The sequence below is a fragment of the Aquarana catesbeiana genome, linkage group LG11, assembly GCF_042186555.1.
Source record: "Aquarana catesbeiana isolate 2022-GZ linkage group LG11, ASM4218655v1, whole genome shotgun sequence".
NCBI lineage: Eukaryota > Metazoa > Chordata > Amphibia > Anura > Ranidae > Aquarana > Aquarana catesbeiana.
Window position 1 is genome coordinate 112,991,744 of NC_133334.1, and position 20,488 is coordinate 113,012,231.

The following is a 20,488-nucleotide window of genomic DNA, read 5'->3' on the forward strand; positions in this document are numbered from 1 at the left end:
CACGTTTTCCTTCAAGGATGGTCTTGAGAGAAGGATAGACCAAGATCTCAAGAGGATCTATGGACTGACTGGGATGGCTTGCAAGCCAGCTTTGGCCCTTGCGGCCATGTCCAAGGGCATGGAGGACTGGACAGAAAATGTGAACTGTACTTAGAGGAGTCTCAGTTGATCTGGCCCAGGGCTCGGCAATTCAGGAGCTAAAGCTGGGATTGGCTTTCCTGGGGGAGGCCTCGATTGACCTTATCTGCCTGTTGGCCTGATCGATGCTGTCCTCAGTTACAGCCAAACGGGCCTTGTGGTTGCGCCCCTGGCTTGCCGACCCAGCATCCAAGCAAGCCTGGTGTAGGATCCCCTTTTGAGGGGCCCTCACTGTTTGGTAACAGGCTAGATAGCGCCATAACTAGGGATACGAGGGGGAAGTCGGGGTTCCTGCCCCAGGACAGGCGTCTGTCCGGTCAGAAGAGGCCCCAGTGAAGACGCAGTACTGAGCATTCAAGAGAAGCACGCTCCTACAAACCCGGACGGGATTTCAGGAGGAATTGGAATAGAGGGCAGGCGTCCTTCCAGAGATCCGCTAAAAGACAGGCACCCGGTGGGCGTGAGCCGGCTAAGCCCTTTTGAGGTTGGGCCTGCCCAGGCGGGTCAGGTGGGGGCCCGTCTGCTTCTCTTCCGGCATGCCTGGGTGGCCTCAATCTCGGATTTCTGGACCATCAGGACGGTCTCTTCAGGCCACACATGGTCCTTCATCAGTATTCCCCCCTCCAGATCAATCTCTACCCTTCTATCACGATCAGAAGAAAAGAAGCAGGTGTTGCTATCCTATGTGAATTCGCTGGAATCTCAAGGAGCGGTGGTGCCTGTTCTGAAGAAAGAAGAATTACAGGGTGTGTACTCCCCTCTCTTCCTAGTGCAAAAGAAAAATGGTTCATGGCGACCGGTGATAGACTTAACTTATCTAAACAAATTTATAAAGTACAAGAGATTCAAAATGGAGACCTTGTCTACCATTGAGAAAGCAGTACAACCAGGCGATTGGCTGATCTCAATCGACCTAAAGGATGCGTACTTTCACGTGCCTGTGGCAGAGGATCTTCACAAATATCTTCGTTTCCAAGTCGAACAAAAACACCTACAGTTCATTTGCCTCCCTTTCGGTCTGACAACCTCACCTCGCGTGTTCTCCAAAGTCCTTCTGGCCGTAGTGGCTCTCATCAGAGTAAAAGGGGTACGCCTGTACCACTACCTCGACGATCTCCTGGTGTTATCCCAAGACAGAGGACAACTGTTAGTCCACAGGGAGTTGGTTATCTCTACTCTAACCAATTTCGGTTGGCTCCCAAATCTAGAGAAGAGCCATCTAGATCCAGTCCAGCGTCTGGTATACTTGGGAGCCCAATTTAATACGGTGGAAGGCACCATCTCCATTCCAGTAGAGAAGATTCCGGTAATTCAGGAAAGAATCTCGCAGGCCTTGGGCCCCTCACACCTGAAGGCATCACAATGCCTGAAAATTGTAGGAACGATAGTCTGTACGGCCCCCCATGGTCAAATGGGCACTATGGAGGTTACGCCCCTTTCAGTCGGGGCTTCTCCAGCAATGGAAGTCAGGGGACGTCAATCAACTGATTTCCATAACTCCATCGATGAGGAACAGTCTGTTCTGGTGGCTTCAGCGCAAAAATCTTCTCACCTGCCACTCCATTGCCCCATCACATGGGTTACGGTCAAGTCCGATGCCAGCGGCGCAGGCTGGGGAGCCCTTTGCGGGTCAGAACTTGCACAAGGCAAATGGGATGCCCGTCTTCACAACCCGGGTTCGAATGTCCTGGAACTTCGGGCCACCTGGTGCGCCCTTCAATCCTTCACGCATCTCCTAGTAGGGGAATCAGTGTTATTGAAGATGGACAACACCACAGCAGTCTCCTATGTGAAGAGACAAGGGGGAAATCTGAGCTTCACTCTACTCCAAGAGGTCGAACCCATCATGTCGTGGGCCCAGAAAAATCTAGCGAATATTTCGGCAGTCTTTATCCCCGGGGCTCAGAACATCCAAGCAGACTTTCTATCCCGCAAACGCAGCAGTCATTTAAATGCAATTTTTTGGAGAAAAATGACACTTTAATTAATTAAAAAAACAAAACTAGCCAGTAAAGTTATCCCAATTTTTTTTGTATAATGTGAAAGATTTTATGCAGCGAGAGTCGTGAGAGAATCGTGATAATTTTGGACAGAATCGTGCAGCTCTACTGTCAGCCATGTTTTAACCTTTTCCATGGCTGACACTATGATTCTTTCATAGTGACTGGGACGACATGGGGACCACTTCCTGTGAATTGGTTCTGTCCTACTCCTTCACGGAGTGACAATAGGTGCCATTGGAGACGCCCTTTGTGGAGCTGTCTTGACGTTTGGGGGACCCCTGCCAGCTCCGGGGACAGTATCCACCCAGCGGTACCTCTCCCCACTGCTTCTTTTTTCTTCAGGTTCCTTCATGTCCCTGTTCCTTTTCTTGTCCCAGCTACCTGCCTTTGTCCCTCTTCTGGTCCCTCTGGGTCTGCAGCCCACTGATCCCCCTTGGATGCCTTGGATGTTTGTATTAGCACACACGGTTAGTATCTATACTATTGTCCAATATATGCTTGGCTATATATATATGATCATCTAGGACCAATATTGGAAGTGCAGCAAATTGTTTAATGTATTGTATATGCTTCTAAATCTTGTCCTTTTTCTCGTTTGACCGTAGATATAAATTATTGATGTGACCAAAACTTATTACCCCTGAAGAAGAGGTTAATTTACCTCGAAATGTTGGGTTTTTTCTATCTGTTATTATACAATAGAATTGGTCAATGTTATTTCTTCTGGTCTCCATGTATATGCATCCATTTTAATGCTCATTATGTTATGTCACAGTTACTATGTTGTTATCTTTTTTCTATAATAAATAAATCTTCTTTTTTCATTTCTACTTCTCTACTCAATATATTAATACTTACCTACCTGTCAGTGACCCAAATCAAAGTCCCACTAGAGGATATACACTCATGTTTGAGTAATTTTTTCTTCATTCTATTAGGGATGTGGGTTCACTGACACTTCAGCTCTCCTCAGAGGTGACACTATCTCCCCAAACTTGATTTTACAATAAATCTTTTTACACAAACCGTGGCATAGACATTTTTATGACTTCTCTGAGGTATGCCTCAAGTGGTTTGTAGCCATCCCCCCTCAGCGCTTTTAAAAGGAATTTTTTGTTGTTTGTTCTTTTGCACAACACCCCCCCCCCCGGTGTTTGGGTTCCCCTCTAGCTGCAGAGGGCTAACATTCATTACACAGGCTGCCATATGTTAGTTCTCCATACAGCGCCTGAACTTTTTAGGAGTACATTTATGTACCAGGATTGATAGGTTTGAGGGATCAGGAGGGACTTGGAAGTGGTCTAGGCAGGATCAAGGAGAACTCCAATCAGTCTGAAGCCAATGGACAATAAAGAAACTTCTCATGAGGGCGTGGCTTGATGGTGGAGCGAATGGCCGCATAGTAACACTGCTCTGGCTCTCAACGGACATCCTGCCTTAATCCAGAGTCCTCTCTCCTTGCAAACGGTGCTGTATCCTTCCCCAAGGCCATGAGCATCCACCAGGCTGGCTGCAATGGTGAAATACGGGCTGCCCGCGCCTCCATCCATGGCGGAACAGCTCGCTCGGTTCCGGCGGCAAGATTACGCTGGGACACAGGCAGGGCCATCAGACATGCTGCAGGCTTCCTCCTCTGCTGACAGAGACTCTGCTACATGGGTGAGTGAATCAACTCCTGCTATTTTCACTACCCAGATAGACTCTCTGCTGCTCTAGGACCTTTCACAGCACAATGAAAGCTGCCAGGCCACTGATTCTCCCTCAAATAAGCCTACATTAGCTACTATTATGCTGGCCATACAGGATTGTAAGACCTCACTCTCCACTCAGATGGCATTTATCCGTATGGATTTTTCACTCCTGAAACAAGATGTTCAGAATCTACGAGATAGAACCGGGGCACCGAGGAACGTATAAGCTCCTCGGAAGATACTGTGCACCCCTTGTCTGCTGCAATGCATGATACTACAAGTGAGATGGCAATCCTCCGCGCTAAACTTGATGACCTAGAGAACCGCTCACGCAGGAATAATCTCAGTTTCGGGCAGAGGGATCCCACCCTGAAAGTTACTATACTCCTGGCTGAGGGACATTTTTGGTACTGATTCGCCATCATTCTCATATGTCATTGAGCGCGTGCACTGCACCCCTCCACCTCCCCCTCCGGCAGGAGCCCCTCCACGCTCCCTTATTGCACAGATCCTTAATTTCCAGGATAAGGTCGCCATTCTACACCTTGCAAGGGAAAAAGGGCTGCTTAAATATAATGGCAATACCATTTCAGTCTATCCTGGTTTCTCCGTCGAAGTTCAACGCCACCACATTTCCTTTGCAGCAGTGAAAGCCCTCCTGCTTACTGAAGGCTTACAATATGCTATGCTTTTCCCTGCTAAGCTATGTGTTATCCATGATGGTAAAGCCTTCTTCTACACACACCCCAAAGAAGGCATGGCGTGGCTGAACGATCGATATGGAAATGCACCTAGACGCAGAGGTGAACGATTGTGGCATTTGTTCCTTGAAATTACCTTTTTTTTCCTTCACTACAGATCCTGAGACTTCTACATTTACCTGCCCAGGCTGTGATGTTTGTGTTTACTGTTCTCACCATGCTAATTATATACTTCCTTATGATTATTGCTTTCTCTCCTGCGACCGGAAAAAGAGCACTCTCCCACTGCACCTGGCCTTCTCTCCCGGAGTTGTATCTTCCATGTTCCTGGCTGTTATGCTCTTTGATATACGGGGAGGCCTGGTGTCTTCCATCTCTCTCTACACCTGCAGTGGACCCTTATCCCGGAACAGGACCTCTTTATAATTTCTATTTACTGTTGAGAGCCTCTCCAGATTCCATACTACCCCCACACCACTAGGTGGCATGGCCACGGGACAGTTCTGACCTCAACCGAGAGTTTTGTGTCTTTTTTTTTTTTGGTTAAGGGTTGCAAGGCCAAGCAGGGTGGGTGGAATGGGGCTTCCTATGGACCTTTTTTTTCTTTTTTTAAATCTTGTTTTTGTTGTTGTTGCCTTTGGCCAAGTACTTTTTTTTTCATATTCATTCCCTTTAATGCTCTTGCTGATTTGACCTTAGACCTTTACATTGTCTTGCATTTATGCTTATGTGTGTTATAGGTGGCATGACCAACAATGTTTTACATATGTCTGTATATATGTCTGTATACTTCTGTGATCATTATATACTATTTACCTTAAAGATAGTCTTATGGAATACTAGAGGTTTGAATGCACCCCAAAAGCGGTCCCAGGTCTTCTCTGTTTTCAAAAAATGTCGCCCCCATATAATTTGCCTTCAAGAAACACACCTTGTTGGTACGAGGGTGAGAGCCCTCAAGCGCTGTGGCTGGCTCAGCCCTACCACGCCACACACACACAAACTATTCTCGGGGGTCTTTATTCTACTGGCCAAATCCCTCTCCGCAGTAAAACTGGATCCCGATGGGAGATTTATTATACTCACTTTACAAATTGCCTCTGTGACATTCACCCTAGTGACTGTTTATATCCCTCCCTCATTTTCTGTGGATGTATTATCCAAATTATCATTTATGCTATTGTCTAGACCCCCGGGCCCCTTTCTTTATGTGGGCAACTTTAGTGCCATATTGGACCCAGCTATTGACCGCTTGGGGGGTGGTGGCAGACTCTTTCCCTCCCTTTTTGATTTGGCACAAGTTTACAGTCTCACAGATATGGCGCTGGAAACATCCTGATGTCTGCTAATACTCCTGCCACTCGGACTCTTCCGCACCATGTCTCGTATTGACCTGGTGTTTGCTGCAGAGGACACTCTCCCCATTATATCTGCTGTGTCCTACTTGCCTAGGGGTGTGTCAGACCATGCCCCTCTCTCTGTGGACCTCTTCCTCCTCCCAGGTTCCAGCCCTACTATTTGGCACTTGAATTCTTACTGGCTGGAGGATGAGGTGGTGCAGGGGGAATGCAAAAAGGTATTGCTGGTTGATGAAATGTCAACTTGGGCACAGTAGATCCACTATCAGAATGGGAGGACTTTAAGATCACACTGAGGGGTACCTTCATGTCCATCACTGGTGTTTTACGCAAAAATAATCAGCAACGCACTGAGGAATTAGAGACAGTCATGCTAACAGTGAAGTTTGCCTATGCCACTAACCCCGACTCTTAACACGAGAGATACATGGCTGCAGAGTCGCAGAGAGTATGAGCTCTGTTTGTTGGACCTTACACAAAAATGCATGTTGCACGCTACTCAAAAGTTGTTTGAGCATGGTAACAAAGCTGGGCGCTTATTTTTTTTTTTTATTGAAAGCCTATGGCGTGCATAACACACCCAAAAAACTTTACTCGGTGCCAAAAAAATGTGAACACACATAAAGAGTGGTCACAAAAAAGTGCAACGGGTACACAGACCTGCCAATTCCCTGATCCCCCAGGGCGTTAGGCTCCAGACAGGGACAAAGGTACTTTACAATGGTCTATCTGGCCAAAACCAGACAGACCCCGTTCTCTGGAGGGCCTGCCGAAACAGAACCCACCCAAGTACTAGGTGAGGCTCCCCCGAAGGGAGAGTAATTTAGTGGTAGCCCTGTGCAATGGACATAGGTGAAAAAAGCTGGGCTATTTACATCTTGTGGTGAACCCTCTGTATTCACTCTGGTGAAGTCTTCTCTTGATTGTTGCCTTTGAGACACATACACCTACCTCCTGGAGAGTGTTCTTGATCTGGCCAACTGTTGTGAAGGGTGTTTTCTTCACCAGGGAAAGAATTCTTCGGTCATCCACCACAGTTGTTTTCCATGGTCTTCTGGGTCTTTTGGTGTTGCTGAGCTCACCGATGCGTTCTTTCTTTTTAAGGATGTTCCAAACAGTTCTCTGATGGGTTTGTTTTGTTTTTTCAGCCTAATGATGGCTTGCTTCACTGATAGTGACAGCTCTTTGGATCTCATATTGAGAGTTGACAGCAACAGATTCCAAATGTAAATAGCACACTTGAAATGAACTCTGGACCTTTTATCTGCTCCTTGTAAATGGGATAATGAGGGAATAACACACACCTGGCCATGAAACAGCTGAGCAGCCAATTGTCCCATTACTTTTGGTCCCTTAAAAAGTGGGAGGCACATATACAAACTGTTGTAATTCCTACACCGTTCACCTGATTTGGATGTAAATACCCTCAAATTAAAGCTGAAAGTCTGCAGTTAAAGCACATCTTGTTCGTATTAATTTCAAATCCATTGTGGTGGTGTATAGAGCCAAAAAGATTAGAATTGAGTCGATGTCCCAATATTTATGGACCTGACTGTACTTGCAAAGCCTTTGACAGTGTGGAATGGCCCTATCTCTTTCAGGTGCTGCAGCTATATGGCTTTGGCCCCCGTATTATAGCGTGGATAAGACTCCTCCATACCTCTCCAATGGCCTGTATCTGAGTTAACTCACATGTTACTGATACTTTCCCAATCACTAGGGCCACTAGGCAGGGGTGTCCATTGTCACCCCCCCTATTTGCTGTAGCTATGGAGCCTCTTTCTGAGTGCATCGGCTTTTCCCCTTTAATTAAGGGTCTCCCCATCTCTACCATAGAGGAACGAGTCTCGCTGTACGTGGTATACTTGGCTGATACACACGAGTCACTTCAAAATTTGCTGTCCGAAATGAATAACTTTGGTCGACTAGTCTGGCTTCCGGGTGAATTGGGATAAGTCTAATCTCTTTCCTTTGGATCCCGCTGCGATTCCACTAATTCACCTGGACTCCAGACTGCAGGTTGTGTCCTCGTTTAGGTATCTCGGGGTTGTTGTACAGCTACCTCTATCTTCCTACATTGCTAATAATCTATGTCCCTTATTAACTCAGCTACAAGTACAAACCAAGCAATGAATGGATTTGTCTCTAGATCTTGTGGGCAGGGCCAATACCCTTAAAATTATATATTTACCTAAGTTATTGTATGTTTTGGCTAACTCCCCTTGTAAAATACCTAAATCCATTTTTATGAGTATAGATATGATCTGCACAGCGTTCTTATGGAATGTCCGGCCCCCCAGGGTGGCACTTGAAACGCTAAGGTTGCCGATTCATCTGGCAAACAAAAAAAGGGAGGAAAAAAAGCAAATTGGACATAATGTCACACAAAATGCCAAAAATTAGGTGGTCAAAATTCTTGGCACCCTTTCAAAATTGTGGATAAATAAGATTGTTTCAAGCATGTGATGCTCGTTTAAACTCACCTGGGGCAAGTAACAGGTGTGGGCAATATAAAAATCACACCTGAAAGCAGATAAAAAGGAGAGAAGTTCACTTAGTCTTTGCATTCTGTGTCTGTGTGTGCCACACTAAGCATGGACAACAGAAAGAGGAGAAGAGAACTGTCTGAGGACTTGAGAACCAACATTGTGGAAAAATATCAACAATCTCAAGGTTAAAAGTCCATCTCCAGAGATCTAGATTTGCCTTTGTTCACAGTGTGCAACATTATCAAGAAGTTTGCAACCCATGGCACTGTAGCTAATCTCTCTGGGCGTGGACAGAAGAGAAAAATTGATGAAAGGTTGCAAAGCAGGATAGTCCGGATGGTGGATAAGCAGCCCCAAACAAGTTCCAAAGAAATTCAAGCTGTCCTGCAGGCTCAGGGAGCATCAGTGTCAGCGTGAACTATCCGTTGACATTTAAATGAAACTCGATGGCAAGAGACCCAGGAGGACCCCACTGCTGACACAGAGACATAGAAAAGCAAGACTACAGTTTGCCAAAATGTACTTGAGTAAGCCAAAATTCTTCTGTGAAAACGTCTTGTTTACAGATGAGACCAAGATAGAGCTTTTTGGTAAAGCACATCATTCTACTGTTTATCGAAAATGGAATGAGGCCTACAAAGAAAATAACACAGTACCTACAGTGAAATATGGTGGAGGTTCAATGATGTTTTGGGGTTGTTTTGCTGCCTTTTCTGGGTGCCTTAAATGTGTGCAAGGCATGAAATCTGAGGATTACCAAAGGATTTGGGGTTGCACTGTAGAGCCCAGTGTCAGAAAGCTGGGTTTGCGTCCAAGATCTTGGGTCTTCCAGCAGGGCAATGACCCCAAACATACGTCAAAAAGCACCCAGAAATGGATGGCAACAAAGCGCTGGAGAGTTCTAAAGTGGCCAGCAATGAGTCCAGATCTAAATCCCATTGAACACCTGTGGAGAGATCTTAAAATTGCTGTTGGGAAAAGGCGCCCTTCCAATAAGAGAGACCTGGAGCAGTTTGCAAAGGAAGAGTGATCCAAAATTCCGGGTGAGAGGTGTAAGAAGCCTATTGATGGTTATAGGAAGCGAATGATTTCAGTTATTTTTTCCAATGGGTGCGCAACCAAATATTAAGTTAAGGATGCCAAGAATTTTGACCAGCCCATTTTTGGAGTTTTGTGTGACATTATGTCCAATTTGCTTTTTTTCCTCCCTTTTTTTGTTTTGTTCCAATACACACAAAGGGAATAAACATGTGTATAGCAAAACATGTGTTACTGCAATATTTTTCTGTGAGAAATACTTGATTTTCTGGAAAAATTTCTGGGGTGCCAACAATTTCGGCCATGACTGTATGTTTCTTATACGATGCACAGGGCTTTAAATCTTTCCATCAACTATGCATTGACTTTGACCTACCTCGCTCCTACCTGTTCTATTATTATCAGCTATTATCTTTGTTTTTTTTCAGAAAATGCTGTTCGTGCTCAGTTTGGCTCTTTAGACGACCCTATAACTGTACCCCCATTGGAGATAATCCTAAGACACCCTGATCCCACTAAACTCATTTCCACTTACTATGCTGCCCTTAAAACTGACTTTAACCCTAGGTTCCGCATGGCTCCGACAAAATGGACCTCTATGGGCAATTCCCTCACGGAAGATGACTGGTCAGAATTTAGTGACACCTACAAGATCTCAGTTATCTCATCTAGGGACCACATTATACACATTAAAATCTTCCCCCATTCTCACCTTACTCCAGCTAGGTTACATAAAATGGGGCCGTCTCCCTCAGCTGAATGTTTCCAAGGCTGTAGCCAAACCGCTGATTTCCAACACTGTTTCTGGTCCTGTCCAGTGGTTCAAGCCTTCTGGGTGGATGTAGGTTCTTTTATCTCCTCGGCGGTGGGTCTCCAAAAAACATTGTTCATCCCAAGAACTGCTTTTTAGGCATCTTTGGTGATTTGCCCATACTGTCTCATGCTAAGAGACTGTTCTGCATTCTGTATATTTATGTGAAAAAGTCTATCTTGTCCTGGAAAGGAACACAGACACCTCTGAAATCCCTTTGGTTGAAGCTGATTAACGATTCTATACCACTATACAAATTTACGTTTGAAATCTGGAAGAGAAATAAGAAATTCCACAAAATTTGGGGTAGGTGGATAGCTAGCCCTCTGACCCTTACCCCAGGGTGAATATAATGCTATGTCATTCCTTGGTCCTGCCATGTACTTCAATGTGCTGATCTCCACTGTTGCTATATGAAGTTCATGCTGACAGTATGGTCAATTCTTGTAACCATGTACTTAATAATCACAAGAGACATGTGAATTGATATTTGTTTATTAACTGAAAGAGTGTATTGCCTATTTATGTTTAACAATGAACAACCAAAGTCTTTCTTTTGTATGTTGGTTTGTCTTTAAACTCAATAAAGATATTGTTAAAAAAAAAAAGAAAAACTTCTCGCCTTCCCGCCTGAAAATTTGGTTTTGTGCTCATCGGTAATCGTAGTGTCAAGGCAGTTGGGATCTTTGGAGACCTTGTAAATTAGCAACCTGATCACATAGTGGGGACTCATCTATGATATGAGTGTCCTCTGTAAAAGTCCAGTTAACAGTAGGTTAACTTGGGACATGGAGGTATCTGCAGAGAATATGGAGAGTTGGGATCATCCCCGAGTCGGTGTGTTGCAGATATGTGGTTACGCAGATACAAAGCAAGTTTTGGTTCTTTAGTGGCTTCAAAGATCAGCAACCTTGATTAGTGATTTTCATGGTTATTATTATGTTTCTGTTTTAAAGGAATATTCTTGTATTATTATTTGTTAATAAATTGCCATTACGGCCAATTTTCAGTCCAAATGGTGTTGGTCGAATTATTCCTGAGTTATTCCAGAGTGGTGCTAGCAAGTGATGTTTTTTTTATTTATTAAGGTGACTAGTTTGCCTTAAATTAGGGGTGTCCAACCTGTGGCCCAAGACAGCTATGAATGCGGCCCAACACAAAATCGTAAACTTAAAAATTATTTTTATTTTTGAAATTTTTTGTAAAAATGTATTTACACATGTGGCTGAATAAAAAATTTGACAGCGTCTCTCTACTGGACTTTTTATAAATTTTATCTACCCAAAGAAAAATATCCCACTCTTCACAATCACACCTTAGTCAGGTCATCCGTTTTTGGCAGCACCTATATTTCTGAGCAACTATTTTCAAGAATGAAGCACACAAAGGGCAAAGTTAGAACCAAAATACCTGATGAGCACCTTGAGAACTCATTGAGAATTTTTACTACATCCATCAAACCAGATATTGATGCATTCATTTGTCAAAAACAGTGTAAAATATTGCACTAGTTTTATGTTGCCCTCTCTTATTTTTATAATAAAAAATATTAATACAAAATTAAGTTTTATCAGGTACATTATCTATATCAGTGATCGTTAACTTGTGATCTTCCAGACTCTTTCTGCTTATCAGCTATCCGGATTGTTAGTGTATTTTATTTGTGGCTCAAGACAATTCCTCTTCTTCCAATCTGGCCCATGGAGGTCAAAAGGTTGGACACCCTTGCCTTAAAAGAGAAGTATGGGATTTTTTTATTTTAGAATCCTACTTCCCTAGGTAAATGCCGGCTCTAAGACTAAGAACTGAGCAATCAAACATTAGTGATCACTCGGTTCTCAGAACTCCATGAGCAGAGAGCTGGTAACTGTCAGTCACCCATTTCTGCTCTGCCTCCCTGCACTAACTGGAGTGCTGAGCTGTGGAGTTGGTGGCTGGCTCAGGCTCTCAGCAGCTCACTGAGAGGCTGAACTAGGTGCTGGTCAAAGGTTGTGGGCAGATCCCGACCATATTGTCATGATCTTGCCACAGCCTGGACCGGCTCTGTGACATCAGCCGACTGCGGGCTGCAAACGGGTCACAGGAGTGCAGAATGCACTGCACTCCTGTGATCCACAGGAGAAGTACAGCCAAATAAGCTTTGGCTGCACTTCTCCTTTTAAATGATCCAGCTACAGTATGTAGATGTACACATATTTGTTAATTCTTTCTTTGTCCTTTTTGATTATAGGACATTATTGGAGAGGTTCTCATCTCACTGAAATGTCTACCCACTGCACAAAAGATTGAAGTCGGGATACTAAAATTCAAAACCAGCTCACAGAACGTTATTCAGGAAAGAGGTAATGTAATTAATGCCAAAATTTGGCTTAAGGTCTCTTCACTCAGTGCTTCCCCTCTCCCCTGGAACCCCCCGCCCCCTGTATTTTTTGCTTTTTTTTATATATATACTTGCCTTTTTCCAAAGTCTTTAGGCTGGATACATGAAATGCAGGTGATCCTTAGAGCAACATAAAAGTGACATCAGCACCACTCTTCATTATGACACTTTGTTTTCAAGGTGCCCTGGTATTGCCCTTCAGTGGCAGATTCATGCACTGGGTGCGTCTTCATTCTTTCAGATTAAGTGTCATTCAATGCAGACGACTGAGGACATGTGGCAGAGAGGAGTTTCTGCAGGTTTTAGAGAGGAGATGAATATTGAAGCCAAAAGCATCTTTTTTAACTGTATTTTTAGTAATTTTTTGAATAATTGTTGCCTAGAGTTTGGCCTTAACTAAAAATGTGAGTGCTTTATTTGTGAGCCTACAGTACCTGAAATGCTTTAATAGAGATACAAAGTAAGAATAGGCTGCATGCAATGTCATCACAAAAAGACACACACAAAGCGCTCTCCAGGCAGGAGTATGTATGCAAACATGAGCAAGTGATAACAAAAAATGGCGTTTACCAATATGCACAATCCTTGTGGCTTCCAGAAGGACCCCACTTGGGAAATGACAATACCATGACTACAGCATACTGTAAATGAATCAAGTGAAGCAGACTAGACACTAGTGCAGATAAAACATGTATTGACAATAGAATAAATAAAAGCATTACAAGTGCCGAAAGGATCAATCACAGAGGCACTTAAAGTGATTGTAAACGATCACCTTGTAAAAAAACCCATTCAGTTTAAAACTGAAATGAAAGGCAAAACATTTGTGTATAGATATAAAAAAATATATTAATATATATCCCCCCCCTTTTTTTTATAAGTGATCACACTCCCACTGTTCTCAGCTGCATATAAGCCGGGGGGAGGAGGAGGAGCAGCAGCACACTGAGCAGTGAAAGGCTGTGCAGAGGGGGCGTGTCAGGACAAGCCTGACCATTGGAGGAGAACACAATGAGTTCCCAGCATAGGTAGATAACTGACCACAGTGTGTGATCCTGCTTAGTGTAGTCAGTTTTTAATAGGAACGCAGAGGGACTGGCAGGAACCCTAGGGATTTCACACAAAGAAAGCAATACAAAGAGAATAGGATACTTTTTTCATACAAGTACATGGTACAGCAGGCACATATCAGGAATATGAAATGCTAGCGTAACAAACACTTTAAATAACCTGGGCCAGTGTGTGTACAGATCATCCTCTCTTACTCCATATTAGCCAGTATCAAAGGAAGGGTAGAATACTGACAGCTTAAATCAGGGTATGATGGAGCTGCCATAACTGCAAAGATGGGATAGCCAAACCAGCTAGGAAAACATTTTCCATGAGAGTCTCTGAGGAAACCTCAAAACATGTCGGTGGTCTTGTTTTTGCTGCAAGGCTCTGTGATTGATGCTTTCAGTGTTTTTTTGTGTAATTCTTTCATTTATTCTAGTGTTAATAATTTTTTTTCACACGATCTATTGCACTTCGCTTGTTTCTTTTGATTTGCATGCAATGTGATACTTGAACAGCCTACTGCAGTACTTTTGTGACCCATGTCTCTTCACAGAGCACCTCCTTTCTGCAAGCTCTCTCTATTCCACGCATGATTGTGATCCATTGCATTATTTCTGTTGGCGAAGATAAGAAAGCTGGGAACCCACTCACTGACCCAGCCTTGTTCAACCAGGGTGCCTTCAGGTTTCTTCAGGGGTGCCTTGGCAAATTGCCTTAAAATTGCCCAGAAATTGTACACAAGCCAGCGGGTGGATCAGGCCTGCCTTTTAGTCACACAAAGCCACAGATTTACAATGTACACCATTACGACCTTCTAGCCACTGGCATCCTAACAACCAATGACATTATCAGTTGATAAGAAAGGATGTTGGTCACCTGCACAGCATCCTTGTTTGCCCCTCTCTGATCCACTCCATCAGCACTGGGGTGCCATTAGCTGAGTGATTGAGAAAAACTGAAGAATAAGAGAAACATTAGAATACTAGTCAGTGCCATTGTGCAAAGGTGTGTTTGCTTTGGAAGAATAAATCACCTCTAATGTTGGGTGTCCTATGTGAGCGGCTGTTGCTGCATTATGTAAAATTATTAGAATAGTTTTTTTTACATATTAGAATGGGGTGCCTCAAGGCTATCCATAGTTTAAAAGGTTGCCTTGACTGAAAAAGGTTGAGAAACACTGCATTAAATATATAAAAATTAGAGCACTATATGAAGGCCCTAAGCAATACTGTTAATACTGTCTTGCTAATTTTTTTTTTTGGTGTAAGTTTTATATATTGTATGCATAAGTCCCTAAAAGTCAAATTAAAGCGGAACTTCTGTAATTTTTTCATCTTTCCATCGATTAAATCTTCTGCCCTTGTTGTTTTAACTTTGGATAGTAAAACATTTTTTCTACCAGTAAATACCTTTTACAGCCCACTTCATGTTTCTTGTCTGGTAAAAACCCTAGGCTTATGGCATCATGCACAGCTCTCTTTCTGACTCTCGTGAGAGTTTGCCAAGAAGGGAGGAGGGATGAGTTATAAGAGGACTGAGAGCTGCAGAGCTGGAAATGTGCCTCTGTGTGTCTGTGTAAATCCAGAAAGTGACCAGGCAGCAGCTTCAGCTGCCCATAGTTAAAATGGATGCACCCAGACTTAGTGGGGGGAGATTTCTGCAGCATATTTGGTAAGTACAGAATCGCAGTATATATAAAATAATATGCAAAGTGGTTGAAGGGAAGCTTCAGAATGGCAAAGATGTTTTTATTATAAATTATGTAAGCAGACTGCAGTTCCTCTTTAGTTTAAATTATACTTTTATCAGATTTCAGTGTGTGGAAATCTTATCGGTTGCTTTGGGCAACTGCACATTATACATATGTTTGTTTTATTACAGTTGCCTGGTATATTTTCCAGTGAATCACTTTGCATTTCTTTTGTAGGCTGGAAAGTCTGCGTGTTACACTTATCGGTATAAAAATTTGCATTGTCATACTTGCAACCAATGAGTTAAAGTGGTTGTAACCCTCAGACTTGAAAAATTAACAAAACGTCCTTCTATAGTTTTTACTTGCCTCAATGCAAAGCACTGCGTCCTTTCTCTCTGCTGTCTGCATGGCTCATTGCTGAAAGGTTTTCCTGATTCCAAGAGATAGAGGGGGGCGACTCCTCCAGCACGCAGCCTGTGATTGATAGTCTCAGCTGTGCATGTGTTCCTGTGTGGAGGTAGGTGTGTCCTTTCCCTACCAATCAGCTCTGAGGTTACACAGATCTCTCTTCTTTGAGCTGTGCAGTGTGTGATGTCATATTCCACCCCCTGCCTTCTACTGCTGAATTATAGCCTTTGATCTGTGTCTTAGGTGGCAGTACAGGAGAGATGGCTGAGGGTAAACAGGTACAACTTAGGAGGAGGATTTGTTTAATCTCTGTGAATCACTTGAGGCCTGTCACTTCACTCGGTATATGTAAGGGTTAACAACCAGTTTAACCTACTATGCATCTGCTGAGCATTTGTCCTAGACTAGGTAGCAGAGTCCAATAATATAGAGTGATAAAAGCCGCACTCCAATGTTAATCATTTCTTGCCATATTTATTGAACAGTTAGCACAATAGCTGCATACTATACATAATAAATCCACCCAGGAACCACACTTTCTTGACAGTTTCACCACTCCTGGCTTATGAACAAGTTGAACAAACATTGGAATGCAGCTTTTATCTCTGTCTGTATTCTTTGATGGTGAGTGGTGACAGGCTACAGGAGCTAGTGCCCTGATTGTCTGTGGATGATAGGAGGAGCAGGCCTTGAGCAATGCTGTGGCTTGGGGTATGTCTTTACTATAAGCATCAAATAATAAATGCAGTTAATCATTGCAAAGGTATTTCTGTCAGGTTAACCACTGAAGGACTGAGCCTCTTTTTGATATGTGGTGTTTACAAGTTAAAAACGTTTTATTTTTTTACTAGAAAATTACTTAGAACCCCCAAACATTATACATTTTTTTTTGTAACACCCTAGAGAATAAAATGGCGGTTGTTGCAATACTTTCTGTCACACGGTATTTGCGCAGCGGTCTTACAAGCGCACTTTTTTTTGGAAAAAATACATCTTTTTGAATTAAAAAATAAGCCAACAGTAAATTAGCCATTTTTTTTATATTGTGAAAGATAATGTCATGCCTTGTAAATTGATACCCAACATGTCACGCTTCAAAATTGCGCCTGCTCGTGGAATGGCGACAAACTTTTACCCTTAAAGATCTCCATAGGCGACGTTTCAAAAATTGTACAGGTTGCATGTTTTGAGTTACAGAGAAGGTCTAGGGCTAGAATTATTGCTCTCGCTCTACCGATCGCGGTGATACCTCACATGTGTGGTTTGAACACCATTTTCATATGCGGGCACTACTCACTCACTTTTTTATTTTTTTTTATTTTACCTTTTATTTTTACACTGTTTTAAAAAAACTAAGAAAGTGTCACTTTTATTCCTATTACAAGGAATATAAACATCCCTTGTAATAGAAAAAAAGCATGACAGGACCTCTTAAATATCAGATCTGGGGTCAAAAAACCTCAGATCTCATATTTACACTTAAATGCAATAAAATTTTTTTTTTAAAATGGCCCTTTAAGAGCTATGGACAGAAGTGACGTTATGATGTCGGTTCCGTCCTGCATTGTTATCGAGACGGGTGGGGGGCCATCTTCCCCTCATCATGCCCAGCAAGGGTGAAGATCCGAGCGCCTCCACCGCTGCCGACAGCTCTGGTAAGCGGCGGAGGGCACCGGAGCGTGGCGGGAGGGGGGCCCCTTTCCCGTCATCGATAAAAGTGATCTTGTGGTGAATCCGCTGCAGAGACCACTGTTATCAGAAACCGGACCACGGGGCAAACAAGAGGATACCGGGGTTATGGCAGCTAGCTGCTGCCATAACAAAGATATCCCTCTTCAAAGTTAGGACGTATAGCGGCGTGCGGCAGTCCGGAAGTGGTTAAACATTGTGTTCTCTGTTTAATCAATGTATGCAGTGGGACTGCATTGTGTTCTCTGTTTAATCAATGTATGCAGTGGGACTGCATTGTGTTCTCTGTTTAATCAATGTATGCAGTGGGACTGCATTGTGTTCTCTGTTTAATCAATGTATGCAGTGGGACTGATAAGGTTAGTTGACATTTTAGATATGTTATCTGTCGATCAGGCCTATAAGGCATGTTGTAGATTCAGAAAGCTGCTGTGGCATTTATTGACCGATCAAAGAAAAAAATGTGACGTAGACTGAGCTTTTTCCTTTTTGTATCTCACAGAGTCAGATTTGAAGTGTACATGCCTTAAAAGAAAAATAAGGCCGGGTTCACACCGTTCACACGCGGATTTTGCCGTATCCAATTAGCATAGTAGGAGAATGTGACTGGCTCCCTATGGAGTCGGTTCACATATCTCTGTTGCGGCTGCGGAGCGCACTGCACAGAAACACTGTGCGTCTTTGGCTCCATTTCAGGGCTGAATTCAGGCAAAGATTCAGGCCTTTTTCGTCCCTGAAACGGGGAACAGGGACGAATATAATCAAGGATTCCCAGAGCACCACGCGTTATCTAAAAAGTGCCGCAGAGCTTCCCACATTGAAGCTTGCTCTGTCTGATGGAGTAGGATGAACACTGCTCAGTCCCATGTGTGTGTAAATTTCCATTGTAACAACCCCTGCGTATTATCCTCAATCACTTGCTGTCTGACCGTTGTACTTGGCCGAGCGGATGGAAGAGTGAATTAAAATTGTACCGTACTAACTCCAAGGTACATTTCTTCTGAGTTTTCTACCCTTCCTGAATGCCTGATGCATTACAGCTGTATTAGGCTAGGTTCACACTGCTGCGAATTTTATTGCGAATTTGAGCCACTGCGATCGCTCAAATTCGCAAGTCATTTTAATAACATCGTTTTCCATGAGTGCCGTTCACATCAATGCGTTGCGAATCTAACCTGCGTAAAAAAAGGGTCCTGTCCGAGTTTGATCCGTGTGCGATGCGAATTCAGCTCCATAGATTGCAAAATTTGCAGTAGAATCGCAAGAACACATAAAGGATTCGCAATGCAAATTCGCAACGCAGTCGGATCAAAATCGTGCTAAATTCGCACTGCAGCGGTGTGAACCTAGCCTATAACCCAAAACCAAAAATGTAATATACTGCAGCATACCAAACTCCAGCTCATCCTGCACTTACACAAGTAGTTACAGCAACAGGTGGTTATCGTAACCCCTTCCCAAATCAGTGGTAAATGTTTTATCTCAATCTTCTAAGGCTGGCCATACACGGTGCAAATTTCTTTCGCACAATTCCCCCAACACAGACAGTGCTTACAGGGTAATCAGCAATTGTCTTCTCCTGGCAATGGGGGCAGGGGTGGGTGGGGGAAGCCATCCCCGCCAGGAGAAGACAGTGATTATCAGCGATTATTAGCTAGGGATAATCACAAGAGAATCCAGCAGGCTGGTTGTACCCAAGTTGATCGATGGATCAACTTGGTACATCCAGCCTGCCCAATAATGCTCAACCAACTGAGATTCGAACCGTGTATGGCTGGTCTAACTGCTACATTTGGAGGACAGCTTGTTCTGTTAAAAAACACAGACCAGGTGAAAATAAAAAGCCTAAAAACAAAACTAATGCAGCCATCACATCTAAAAACTGATAAGCTGAAATATAATAAATATTTGCTTTTGGGTTTAATCCCACTTTAACCAGGGTGGCCATTCTGTGCCAGATCACGTACCTACTACGTGATCTGACAGCTCACGTGTGCCGCCGACAACCTGCTCCCGCTGTGATTACACACAGTGGAAGCCTAGTGGCTGGGCACTGCGGACTCAATGTCCACCGACACTCGCCGATGGTACAGTACACAGGCAGAATGGCAATCTGCCTATGTAAACAAGGCAGATTGTCGTTGTGTCAGTAGGGAATTTATTGATCATGGGTTTCTGCAAAGCAGGAACATGGATCAATGCCTTCCCATAGTAAAAGCACCTCTCCCACAGTAAGAAAGCACAGGCTAGGCACACAGTTAACCCTTGGATCGCCCCTGATGTTAACCCCTTCCCTGCCAGTGTCATTAGTACAGTGACAGTGCATATTTTTTTAGCACTGATCGTTGTATTAGTGTCACTGGTCCCCAAAAAGTCTCAAAAGTGTCAGTTAGGATCCGATTTGTCCGCCGCAATATCACTGTCCTGCTGTAAGTTGCTGATTGCCGTCATTAATAGTAAAAAAACAAACAAAAAATAAAAATTAATAAAGTATATCCCATAGTTTGTGGACGCTATAACTTTTGCGCAAACCAATCAATATACACTTATTGGGATTTTTTTACCAAAAATATGTAGCAGAATACTAGCCTAAATTTATGAAGACATTTTTTATTTTGTTTTCATTTTTTTTTTTATTGGATATGTTTTATAACAGAAAGTAAAAAAATATTTTTTTTTTTCAAAATTGTCGGTCTTGTTTTGTTTATAGCGCAAAAAATAAAAACCACAGAGGTGATCAAAGTCACAGAACCACGCAATTGTCAGTTAAAATAACCCAGTGCCGTATTGCAAAACATGGTCTGGTCATGAAGGGGGGGGGGGGGAATCTTCCGGAGCTGAAGTAGTTAATAAAATAACAGAAGAATTGTTTTATTTAAAGCAGAGCTCCAGAAATTATGTTTTTTGCAAACACTCATTAGTCCAGCTTGGCTTTGCTGTAAGTCTCCACATCTGAGGTTTGGAGAGTCACTGGGGATGCAGAAAATCACTATAATAGTTCACGCTAAATGCAGTGATCTCCCTGGTGCTTCT

General features: G+C 43.2%; 1 protein-coding gene across 1 annotated transcript in view; it reads left to right on the forward strand.

Annotated features, from left to right (window-relative positions):
• LOC141112265 (synaptotagmin-2-like) overlaps window positions 1–20,488 on the forward strand; it is a 180,076-nt gene that overhangs the window by 135,692 nt on the left and 23,896 nt on the right. The window contains exon 7 of the mRNA XM_073604900.1: window positions 12,460–12,571. Coding sequence (XP_073461001.1) covers window positions 12,460–12,571 — 112 coding nt within the window. The remainder of the gene's footprint in view (window positions 1–12,459; window positions 12,572–20,488) is intronic.